At 38.8% G+C, this 13,123-nt stretch overlaps 1 protein-coding gene across 9 annotated transcripts in view; it reads right to left on the reverse strand.

Moving 5' to 3' along the window:
- TEC (tec protein tyrosine kinase) overlaps positions 1–13,123 on the reverse strand; it is a 158,245-nt gene that overhangs the window by 31,880 nt on the left and 113,242 nt on the right. For all 9 annotated transcript variants that reach the window (XM_027970981.2, XM_042251381.1, XM_060417079.1 and 6 more), the window contains 3 exons: positions 12,475–12,603; positions 4,266–4,312; positions 2,335–2,507 (listed from right to left, as the gene is read on the reverse strand). In XM_027970981.2, the coding sequence (XP_027826782.2) occupies positions 2,335–2,507; positions 4,266–4,312; positions 12,475–12,603 (349 nt within the window). The remainder of the gene's footprint in view (positions 1–2,334; positions 2,508–4,265; positions 4,313–12,474; positions 12,604–13,123) is intronic.

Genomic DNA, 13,123 nt, shown 5'->3' on the forward strand with positions numbered 1-13,123 from the left:
AAAAGGACAGGGATTGCTGCAGAATAAAAGAGAGACATGAGACATATCAGCCAAAATGCATTGTGTGGACCTTGTTTTAATCTTGAGTAAACTGTAAAATTACAGATTAGAGCTAATCAAGGGAAACCAGAATTACAGAGTTGGTACTATCCTTAAACCTGGGCCAGAAGGGCCCCTGTTCTGACCTCACACTTTCGAGAGAATGCTAAAATCCACCATTCCTCAGTTGGACCATCATCTGAAACTATGGCCTCAGAATTCGCTGCCTATTGCCAAGTCCTACATGGGCCTTTCCAAGGGGTTTCATTCTCTGAAAACCAAATGACGCTGCTTGCATGCACTCCTCCAGCCCAGGTCCAGGCAGTGACCAAGCTAGGAGGTGGCTTTTGCCAACCAAATGGACAGAATTTGGATGTGTAGCTGGGAGATGCACATGGTGCATGTGAGACGGAACCAGGGACAGAAGGGAAGGGAGAAGGGCGATACCCTGGGGAGATGGCCAGCCCTCTGTGCACTGTCACATTCTGGCACGGAACTCCAAGCCAAACCTTGCTTTCCTTGTCATTTTGAAGGTATGTTTGTCAAGTTGGAGGATAAATTATATCTTATTCACCAGTTTGTCAGCTTGACTTATAAATATTTAAATATTTGATATCTGGGCTTTTATTTGTACTCTTCTTCTAGGGAAAATTATTATTCTATTACAATGTTGGGGTTCCCTGGTGGCTCAGACGGTAAAGAAACTGCCTGCAATCAGGAGACCCAGGTACAATCTCTGGGTGGGGAAGATCCCTTGGAGAAGACAATGGCTACCCACTCCAGTATTCTTGCCTGGAGAATTCTATGGACAGAAGAGCCTGGTGGGCACAGAAAGTCAGACATGGCTGAGCGACTAAAACACACACACACACGATAATGACACAGCAGTTGTTTAAAAAATCTTTCGCAATTAAACTTGGGGGTGAAATTTCATGATGATTTGAATCTACTTTTAAATACTCAAAAAAAAAAAAAGGAACAGTTAGGAAGATTTTTTTTTTAATGGGAAGATTTTAAAATTATGACTGACCAATTTCTGAAGTCAAGTGGCAAGAGGCTCCATTAAACTATTACATATCTTCTGGATATGTCTATAATTTTTTAAAAAAAGTCTTGTTTGGCAAAAAAAAAAAAAAGCAGTGATGATCTTCCTGTAAACATAGATGAACAGGTTTCCATAAAGGTACTAATGCACAGCACTCAGGAGATGTACCACTACTAAGAAGTGAGCAGCAGACACGGGCCCTGCCCAATCCAGAAGCTTCCATTGCTTCTCCAGCAGTGACCCTGCAACTGGGGGTGGGGCAGGAGGTAAGAAAGTAGATTTGCGTGAAGGGACCAGTCCATTCTGAAGGAGATCAGCCCTGGGATTTCTTTGGAAGGAATGATGCTAAAGCTGAAACTGCAGTATTTTGGCCACTTCATGAGAAGAACTGACTCATTGGAAAAGACTCTGATGCTGGGAGGGATTGGGGGCAGGAGGAGAAGGGGACGACAGAGGATGAGATGGCTGGATGGCATCACTGACTCGATGGACCTGAGTCTGAGTGAATTCCGGGAGTTGGTGATGGACAGGGAGGCCTGGCGTGCTGCAATTCATAGGGTCGCAAAGAGTCGGACACGACTGAGCGACTGAACTGAACTGAACTGAGTGCTCTAATCAGGACAAAAAGTCCTCCTCTTCTTATTCACAGGAATTCAGAATAAAAACAGGGTTATACTACAGAGTTAAGCACAGGATACAGAGCTTTCCTAATGAAGCTTAAGATACACCCCCCCCCCGCAATGTTTATCATATTTACCCACTATTTACCAATAATAAGGTTGAAAGGATTATTCTCTTTAAATCCTATTCAGTATAATGTTTTTTTTAAACTTCTTGAATGTATGTATTTTAGACATAGGCACACACACACATACATATAGACAGACACATACTCACATTCTTTCTTTCTACAACCAATCTAAGATTACTTATTTACTTTGAGGGGGAGGGGGACGGGAAGAGACCTAAAATGTCATTCCCCCAAGATAAAAACAATCAAATTCAAACATACAATGGATGAGAAATAGACCAGTGTGAATGGATTCTAATATCTGGAAAGAAGTGGTTGATCCATTTACACTTATTGGTCACTAAGAATACACTGTGCTACTAAAAGGTAATAATGTATATTTTCATTTATGGCTGCTGAACTGGTCTCACTACATAACAGTTACAGATTATCACCTTCTCACTCAGTATTTAACTCCCAGCCACCCACTGTGTATCGTCCACAGGGAGGGAATACCTACCCGTATTTATCTCTTGCTCTCCACCAATGAACATCATTCTTTTCCAATATGATATACTCCTGGCCTCTCTCTAGTCTGAGATCATGTGCTTCCGTCGCTTGGAAATCATACAAGGCTACAACTATTTCTTCACCATTTTCTTCTTCAGGCGGAATTGGTGGAGGCGGCCTTCGCTAAGAAATGGAAATGTGAAAGTTTAGTCTTCCACGTGAAACTGGGTGTGAAGTAAAACACTAAGCCACTGCATACTGCCACAGAATAAACTCTCCCTAAAATAAGCTGCGGACTCTCCGCACATGAGTTTGAGGATATTGATGCTACTGGGCCTCTCATGGGTTTCAGAATACAGGACAAGAGCAAAAACTGCCTTTAAATATCAAAAGGATTCTTCTCGGTGTCAGGATTAACTTACCAGGGAGAGGCAAGGGTAGAATGTGAGTAGAAATGACGACTAGAAGCAGACCCACCATTTAATGGCCTACAATGGGAAAAAGACCTACTTTCGTCAGGTCTCCCACTTGAAGGAATCTACTTCTTCATGCCTACTGTGTGCAAGGTACACTCTAAGTACATAGCCGGCATATTTCTTCTCTTTTTTTTTTTAAATTTAAATTGAAATATATAGTTGGGCTTCCCTGGTAGTTCAGCTGGTAAAGAATTTGCCTGCAATGCAGCAGACCTCAGTTTGACTCCTGGGTCAGGAAGTTCCCCTGGAGAAGGGATAGGCTACCCACCCCAGTATTCTTGCCTGGTGAATCCCCATGGACAGAGAAGCCTGGTGGGCTACAGTAGGTGGGGTTGCAAAGAGCTGAACATGACTAAGCGCCTAAGCACAGCATAGCACATAGTTAGCTTACAATGCTGCATTTGTTTCTGGTATACAGCGAAGTGATTCAGTATATACTCTTTTTCATATTGTTTTCATTATGGTTTATTATAGGATACTGAATACAGCTCCCTATGCTATAGAGTAGGACCTTGCTGTTTATCTACTTTATATATAATAGTTCCTATCTGCTAATCTCAAACTCCTAATTTACCCCCATACCCCACCTTTCCCCTTGGGTAACCCTAAGTTTCCTTCCTCTGTGAGTCTGTTTCTGTTTTGCAAATAAGTTCATTTGCATCCTCATTTATTCTTAGTACTAATTCCATAAGCATATATAAATCCCATTTTATAACTAAGGAAACAATGGTTTAAAGTCACCCACACCAGATTCGTGCTGGATCAGGTCCCTCCCAAGTCCAAAGTATATATGTTCTCTACCATACTCCACTATTCATAAGTATATCATTAAATCACTAGTCATTCTTTTGTCATAATACTGTGGTCTCAAGACTGAAATATTCCTCTAAAGTCCCACATTGCTGGAATAATATTCAAAGCCAAAATGATAATAGGGCCCCCAGTGATGATTTCTGATACACTTAAATAAATATTATTTGACACCAAAAAAAATCAAGTTAAGCCATAATCTATCCATTTCTGAGGAGAAGGAAATGGCAACCCACTCCAGTGTTCTTGCCTGGAGAATCCCAGGGACGAGGGAGCCTGGTGGGCTGCCGTCTATGGGGTCACATAGAGTCGGACACGACTGAAGTGACTTAGCAGTAGCATCCATTTCTGATATGATCCATGCAGGAGGCAACATCACAGGACTGAACAAAAACACACTTGGTAAACACATGCTTAAAAAAGTTAGGGGCTTCCCTGGTGGCTCAGACAGTAAAAAAGCTATCTGCAATGTGGGTTCGATCCCTGGGTCAGAAAGATCCCATGGAGAAGGGCATAGCTACTGACTCCAATGTTCTTGCCTGGAAAATCCCACGGATAGTGGAGCCTAGCAGGCTACAGTCCATGGGTCGCAAAAAGTTACACATGAATGAGTGACTATCTCTTTCATCACTTCCAAAAGTTAAAGACCACCTACTTTCTTTATTTCTGGTGCTGGTGTTGGAGGTAGTGCTTTTCTTATACCTAAAAATACAACAACAAGATGGGTTAAAATGCCATCTAACAATGATCAACAGTTTTAAGGAAAAGTAAACATAACAAGAAGTCCACTCTGACTCTCTCACTCTGGTGCATGTTGCTTGCAACACTATTTTAGAACAGATACCTTGAACAGACTGTAAATGCCATAGGGATTGAGGTCATGTGTCATTCATTGTAAGCAAATGGGATTACATCAGAACCAAAAATCTTCTGCTCAGCAAAGGAAAACCATCAATAAAATGAAAAGGCAACCAACAGAAGGGGAGAAAATATTTGCAACCCACATATCTGAGAAGGGGTTAGTATCCAAAATATTCAAGGAACTCATACAACTCAATAGTGAAATAATAACTCAGTTAAAAGTGGACAAAGGACCTAAAGAGATTTTTTTTTTTAAAGAAGACATACAAACAGCCAAGAGGTACCTTAAAAGGTGCTCAGCATAACTAATCATTAGGAAAATGCAAATTAAAACCAGGAATAAGATACCAACTCATATGTACTAGGATAGCAATTATAAAACCCACATGTGAAAGTGGGCACCCTTGTCTTCCCGACTTTAGGGGAAATGCTTTCAATTATTCACCATTGAGGATAATGTTTGCTGTGGGTTTGTCATATAGCTTTTATTATGTTGAGGTATATTCCTTCTATTCCTGCTTTCTGGAGAGTTTTTATCATAAATGGATGTTGAATTTTGTCAAAAGCTTTCTCTGCATCTATTGAGATAATCATATGGCTTTTATTTTTCAATTTCTTAATGTGGTGTATTACATTGATTGATTTGTGGATACTGAAGAATCCTTGCATCCCTGGGATAAAGACCACTTGGTCATGATGTATGATCTTTTAATGTGTTGTTGGATTCTGATTGCTAAAATTTTGTTAAGGATTTTTGCATCTATGTTCATCAGTGATATTGGCCTGTAGTTTTCTTTTTTTGTGGCATCTTTGTCAGGTTTTGGTATTAGGGTGATGGTGGCCTCATAGAATGAGTTTGGAAGTTTACCTTCCTCTGCAATTTTCTGGAAGAGTTTGAGTAGGATAGGCGTTAGCTCTTCTCTAAATTTTTGGTAGAATTCAGTTGTGAAGCCATCTGGACCTGGGCTTTTGTTTGCTGGAAGATTTCTGGTTACTGTTTCAATTTCCATGCTTGTGATGGGTCTGTTAAGCTCTTCTATTTCTTCCTGGTTCAGTTTTGGAAAGTTGTACTTTTCTAAGAATTTGTCCATTTCTTCCAAGTTGCCCATTTTATTGGCATATAATTGCTGATAGTAGTCTCTTATGATCCTTTGTATTTCTGTGTTATCTGTTGCGATCTCTCCACTTTAATTTCTAATTTTACTGATTTGATTTTTCTCCCTTTGTTTCTTGATGAGTCTGGCTAATGGTTTGTCAATTTTATTTATCCTCTCAAAGAACCAGCTTTTGGCTTTGGTCTCTTTTGTTTCTTTTGCATTTATTTCTGCCCTAATTTTTAAGATTTCTTTCCTTCTACTAACCCTGGAGCTCTTCATTTCTTTCTTTTCTAGTTGCTTTGGTGTAGAGTTAGGTTATTTATTTGACTTTTTTCTTGTTTCTTGAGGTATGCCTGTATTGCTATGAACTTTCCCCTTAGCACTACTTTTACAGTGTCCCACTGGTTTTCGGTTGTTGTGTTTTCATTTTCATTCATTTCTATGCATATTTTGATTTCTTTTTTGATTTCTTCTGTGATTTGTTGGTTATTCAGCAGCGTGTTGATCAGCCTCCATATATTGGAATTTTTAATAGTTTTTCTCCTGTAATTGAGGTCTAATCTTACTGCATTGTGGTCAGAAAAGATGCTTGGAATGATGTCAATTTTTTTCAATTTACCAAGGCTAGATTTATGGCCCAGGATGTGATCTATCTTGGAGAAAGTTCCATGTGCACTTGAGAAAAAGGTGAAGTTCATTGTTTGGGGGTGAAATGTCCTATAGATATCAATTAGGTCTAACTGGTCTATTGTATCATTTAAAGTTTGTGTTTCCTTGTTAATTTTCTGTTTAGTTGATCTATCCACAGGTGTGAGTGGAGTATTAAAGTCTCCCACTATTATTGTGTTATTGTTAATTTCCACTTTCATACTTGATAGCATTTGTCTTACATATTGCAATGCTCCTAGGTTGGGCACATATATATTTATAATTGTCATATCTTCTCCTTGGATTGATTCATTTCCTCTAAAGTCAGGAACAAGACAAGGGTGCCCACATTTACCACTACTATTCAATATAGTTTTGGAAGTTTTGGCCACGGCAATCAGAGCAGAAAAAGAAATAAAAGGAATCCAAATTGGAAAAGAAGAAGTAAAACTCTCACTGTTTGCAGATGACATGATCCTCTACATAGAAAACCCTAAAGATTCCACCAGAAAATTACTAGAGATAATCAATGAATACAGTAAAGTTACAGGATATAAAATCAACACACAGAAATCCCTTGCATTCCTATACACTAATAATGAGAAAATAGAAAGAGAAATTAAGGAAACAATTCCATTCACCATAGCAACGAAAAGAATAAAATACTTAGGAATATATCTACCTAAAGAAACTAAAGACCTATATATAGAAAACTATAAAACACTGGTGAAAGAAATCAAAGAGGACACTAACAGATGGAGAAATATACCGTGTTCCTGGATTGGAAGAATCAATATAGTGAAAATGAGTGTACTATGCAAAGCAATCTATAGATTCAATGCAATCCCTATCAAGCTACCAATGGTATTTTTCACAGAGCTAGAACAAATAATTTCAAAATTTGTATGGAAATACAAAACACCTCGAATAGCCAAAGCAATCTTGAGAAAGAAGAATGGAACTGGAGGAATCAATCTGCCTGACTTCAGGCTCTACCACAAAGCCACAGTCATCAAGACAGTATGGTACTAACACAAAGACAGAAATATAGATCAATGGAACAAAATAGAAAGCCCAGAGATAAATCCACGCACCTATGGACACCTTATCTTTGACAAAGAAGGCAAGAATATGCAATGGCAAAAAGATAATCTCTTTAACAAGTGGTGCTGGGAAAACTGGTCAACCACTTGTAAAAGAATGAAACTAGAACACTTTCTAACACCATACACAAAAATAAACTCAAAGCGGATTAAAGATCTAAAAGTAAGACCAGAAACTATAAAACTCCTAGAGGAGAACATAGGCAAAACACTCTCAGACACAAATCACAGCAGGATCCTCTATGACCCACCTCCCAGATTACTGGAAATAAAAGCAAAAATAAACAAATGGAACCTAATTAAGATTAAAAGCTTCTGCACAACAAAGAAAACTATAAGCAAGGTGAAAAGACAGCCTTCAGAATGGGAGAAAATAATAGCAAATGAAGCAACTGACAAAGAATTAATTTCAAAAATATATAAGCAACTCCTGCAGCTCAATTCCAGAAAAATAAACGACCCAATCAAAAAATGGGCCAAAGACCTAAACAGACATTTCTCCAAAGAAGACATACAGATGGCTAACAAACACATGAAAAGATGCTCAACATCACTCATTATCAGAGAAATGCAAATCAAAACCACAATGAGGTACCATTTCACGCCAGTCAGAATGGCTGTGATCCAAAAGTCTACAAGCAATAAATGCTGGAGAGGGTGTGGAGAAAAGGGAACCCTCTTAAACTGCTGATGGGAGTACAAACTACTACAGCCACTATGGAGAACAGTGTGGAGATTCTTTTAAAAACTGGAAATAGAACTGCCATACGACCTAGCAATCCTACTGCTGGGCATACACACCATGGGAACCAGAATTGAAAGAGACAAGTGTACCCCAATGTTCATTGCAGCATTGTTTATAATAGCCAGGACATGGAAGCAACCTAGATGTCCATCAGTAGACAAATGGATAAGAAAGCTGTGGTACATATACACAATGGAGTATTACTCAGCCATTAAAAGAATATATTTGAATCAGTTCTAATGGGGTGGATGAAACTGGAGCCTATTATACAGAGTGAAGTAAGCCAGAAAGAAAAACACCAATACAGTATACTAAGGCATATGTATGGAATTTAGAAAGATGGTAATGATAACCCTGTATGAGAGATAGCAAAAGAGACACAGATGTATAGAACAGTCTTTTGGACTCTGTGGTAGAGGGCGAGGGTGGGATGATTTGGGAGAATGGCACTGAAACATGTATAATATCATATGTGAAACGAATCACCAGTCCAGGTTCAATGCATGATACAGGGTGCTTGGGGCTGGTGCACTGGGATGACCCAGAGGGATGGTATGGGGAGGAAGGGGGGAAGGGGGTTCAGGATGGGGAACACATGTACACCCGTGGTGGATTCATGTTGATGTATAGCAAAACCAATACAATATTGTAAAGTAATTAGCCTCCAATTAAAATAAATAAATTTATATTAAAAAAATTTTAAAAACAAAAACAAACAAACCAAAAAAAACACCCCACATGTGATATCAAATGCTGATACGGATGCAGAGAAAAGAGAACTCTTGTGCACTGCTAGTGAGAATGTAAATGATGTAGCCACTGTGGAAAATAACATAGAAGTTCCTCAAAAAACTTAAAAATAGAACTACCAGATGATCCACCAATCCCACTTCTGGGTATATACACAAATGAAAGGTACTCAATACCTCGAGGAGACAATCTGTACTCCCATGGTCATGGCAGCATATTTTACAATAGCCAGGAATAGAAACAACCTGAGCATTCACCAACAGAGGACTGGATACAGAAAATGCAATGTGTGTGTATATGTGTACACATATACATGATGGAATATTCAGCCTTAGAAAAAGAAGGAAATCCTTCCATTTGTGACAACACGGATGAAGCTGGGGGGCATAACGCTAAGTGAAATAAGCCAGACAGAAAAGGACAAATAGCACATGCTGTAATTTATATGGGGAATCTTAAAAAAAAAAAACAAACTCATAGTAGAATAATAGTTGCCAGGGGATGCAGGGTGGGGAAAATAGAGATGTTGGTAAAAGAATACAAGTTTACAGTTATTCAATGAATAAGGTATGTTAATTATTACTCAATTTTTATATATATATATATATATATATATATATATATATATATATAACTGGAGAAGGAAATGGCAACCTACTCCAGTATTCTTGCCTTGAGAATCCAATGGACAGAGGAGCCTGGCAGGCTATAGTCTATGGGGGTAGAAAGAGTCGGACACAACTGAGCAACTAAGCATGCATGCACGCACATATACACACACATATATCTAGAACTAACACCCCCCAAAAAGATGTCCTTTTCATCATAGGGGACTGGAATGTAAAAGTAGGAAGTCAAGAAACACCTGGAGTAACAGGCAAATTTGGCCTTGCAGTACAGAATGAAGCAGGGCAAAGGCTAACAGAGTTTTGCCAAGAGAACACACTAGTCATAGCAAACACCCTCTTCCAATAACACAAGAGAAGACTCTACACATGGACATCACCAGATGGTCAATACTGAAATCAGATTGATTATATTCTTTGCAGCCAAAGATGGAGAAGCTCTATACAGTCAGCAAAAACAAGACTAGGAACTGACTGTGGCACAGATCATGAACTCCTTATTGCAAAATTCAGACTTAAATTGAAGAAAGTTGGGAAAACCACTAGACCATTCAAGTATGGCCTAAATCAAATCTCTTATGATTATACAGTGGAAGTGACAAATAGACTCAAGGTATTAGATCTGATAGGCAGAGTGTCTGAAGAAGTATGGATGCAGTTTCATGACATTGTACAGGAGGCAGTGATCAAGACCATGCCCAAGAAAAAGAAACGCAAAAAGGCAAAATGGTTGTCTGAGGAGGCCTTACAAATAGCTGAGAAAAGAAGAGAGGCAAAATGCAAAGGAGAAAAGGAAAGATACACACTTCTGAATGCAGAGTTCCAATGAATAGCAAGCAGAGATAAGAAAGTCTTCCTCAGTGATAAATGCAAAGAAATAGAAGAAAACAATAGAATGGGAAAGACTAGAGATCTCTCAAGAAAATTGAGATAGCAAGGGAACATTTCATACAAAGATGGCCACAATAAAGGACAGAAATGGTACGGACCTAACAGAGGCAGAAGATATTAAGACGTGGCAAAAACACACAGAACTATACAAAATAGATCGTCATGACCAAGATAACCATAATGGTGTCATCACTCACCTAGAGCCAGACATCCTGGAGTGCCAAGTCAAGTGAGCCTCAGGAAGCATCACTATGAACAAAGCTAGTGGAGGTGATAGAATTCCAGTTGAGCTATTTCAAATCTTAAAATATGATGCTGTTAAAGTACTGTACTCAATATGCCAGGAAATTTGGAAAACTCAGCAGTGGCCACAGGACTGGAAAAGGTCAGTTTTCATTCCAATTCCAAAGAAAGGCAATGCCAAAGAATGTTCAAACTACCACACAATTGCACTCATCTCATACACTAGCAAAGTAATGCTCAAAATTTTCCAAGCTGGATTTAGAAAAGGCAGAGGAACCAGAGATCAAATTGCCAACATCCTTTGGATCATAGAAAAAGCAAGAGAGTTCCAGAAATACATCTGCATTGTTGACTATGCCAAAGCCTTTGACTGTGTGGATCACAACAAACTGTGGAAAATTCTGAAAGAGGAATACCAGAACACTTGACCTGCCTCTTGAGAAATCTGTATGCAGATCAAGAAGCAACAGTTAGAAGTGGACATGGAACAACAGACTGGTTCCAAATTGGGGAAGAAGTACATCATGGCTGTATATTGTCACCCTGCTTATTTAACTTAAATGCAGAGTACATCATGTGACATGCTGGGCTGGATGAAGGACAAGCTGGAATCAAGACTGCAGGGAGAAATATGAATAACCTCAGATATGCAGATGACACCACCCTTATGGAAAAAAGCAAAGAGGAACTAAAGAGCTTCTTGATGAAAGTGAAAGAGGAGAGTGAAAAAGCTGGCTTAAAACTCAACATTCAAAAAACTAAAATCATGGCATCTGGTCCCATCACTTCATGGCAAATAGATGGGGAAACAAGGGCAACAGTGACAGACTTTATTATTTTTTGGCTCCAAAGTGACTGCAGATGGTGATTGCAGCCATGAAATTAAAAGACACTTGCTCCTTGGAAGAAAAGCTATGACCAACCTGGACAGCATATTAAAAAGCAGAGACATTACTTTGCCAAAAAAGGTCCATCTAGTCAAAGCTGGTTTTTTCATTAGTCATGTATGGATGTGCGAGTTGGACCATAAAGAAAGCTGAACACCAAAGAATTGATGCTTTTGAACTGTGGTGTTGCAGAAGACTCCTGAGAGTCCCTTGAATTGCAAGAAGATCAAACGAGTCAATCCTAAAGGAAATCAGTCCTGAATATTCATTGGAAGGACCTATGCTGAAGCTAAAGCTCCTATACTTTGGCCACCTGATGTGAAGAACTGACTCATTGGAAAAGATCCTGATGCTGAGAAAGATTGAAGGCAGGAGGAGAAGGGGACAACAGATTAGGGGTTGGTTGGATGGTATCACCAACTGGATGGACATGAGTTTGAGCAAGCTCTAGGAGTTGGTGATAGACATGGACGCCTGGCATGCTGCAGTCCACGAAGTCGCAAAGAGTCCGACACAACTGAGCAACTGAACTGAACTGTGTGTGTATATATAAAACAGGAAAAAAGACAAAGTCTAAGGATCTAGTGTATAACATGGCAACTATAGCTGATAGCTTTGTAATGTAAACTGAAGTTTTCTAAGAAAATAGAACTTAAATGTTTTCATACACACACACACACACACACACACACACAGGTAAACACACAAGGTTTTAATTAGCTCAATGAGAAGAACCTTTTCCAGTGGATAAGTATATCCAATCACCTCACTGTAAATTGTACAGATGTTGCAATTTTGTTAATTATACCTCAGTAACACTGGGGGGAAAGGAGAGAAAAAGTGCTGACAGTCCTTCCTTAGGTTCACACTTACCCTTACAAAATATACCTACCCTGAAAGTCTGAAGGCCATATTTAACCAACTGCAAAATCAAAAACATGTCACTTTCTCCCTTTACCAATAATATGTACATCCTGAGCACAACATAGTTATAGAATAAAATGAATACTTACTACTTTCAAAAAGATTATATTTTTCACATCCAGGTGCTAGTTTTTCAGTTTGTCTGCAACACTGATAACTTCCATCTGCCCAAAATTTAGGATGGTATTTAATCATAATATTATTGTTGTTCTTTATTTCTGTAATTCAAAGATACATTAAAGGATCAGTGAAATAAAGCAGAGATGATAGAGTGTTTCCTTGAATAACACTGTTGATCACTCTTTCCCAAATTCATTGTTATTGTTTAGACACAAAGTCGTGTCTGACTCTTTTGTGACCCCATGGACTGTTTATTATGAGGAAATCCTCATAAACACTCAGAAGAGGCATACAGTTCTCTTTTGCCTCCTTTTTTTGGTGAGGCACCCTTGTGCTAACAAGGAGAAGCAACCTCTGCTACACTGTGATGGATCAACACAAAAGTCAGCCCATCACCATTTTGTTCTTCAGAGAAAGCAATGAGGATTATGCAGGACAAATTACAAGTGAATATTCTTCACGTACAAGTCAATTCCTCCACATCAAGTGTTGACTACACAATTTCTTGGAAAATACTAAATCCTGCTATCATAAAAGCCCAGTGCTTAGTCACCTCCAAATGTATTATATATTAAATGAAAGCTTGTTTTTCTTAAAAACTATGTATAAGCCACTAGA

Source organism: Ovis aries, chromosome 6 (assembly GCF_016772045.2).
Source record: "Ovis aries strain OAR_USU_Benz2616 breed Rambouillet chromosome 6, ARS-UI_Ramb_v3.0, whole genome shotgun sequence".
In the NCBI taxonomy this organism is placed as follows: Eukaryota; Metazoa; Chordata; class Mammalia; order Artiodactyla; family Bovidae; genus Ovis; species Ovis aries.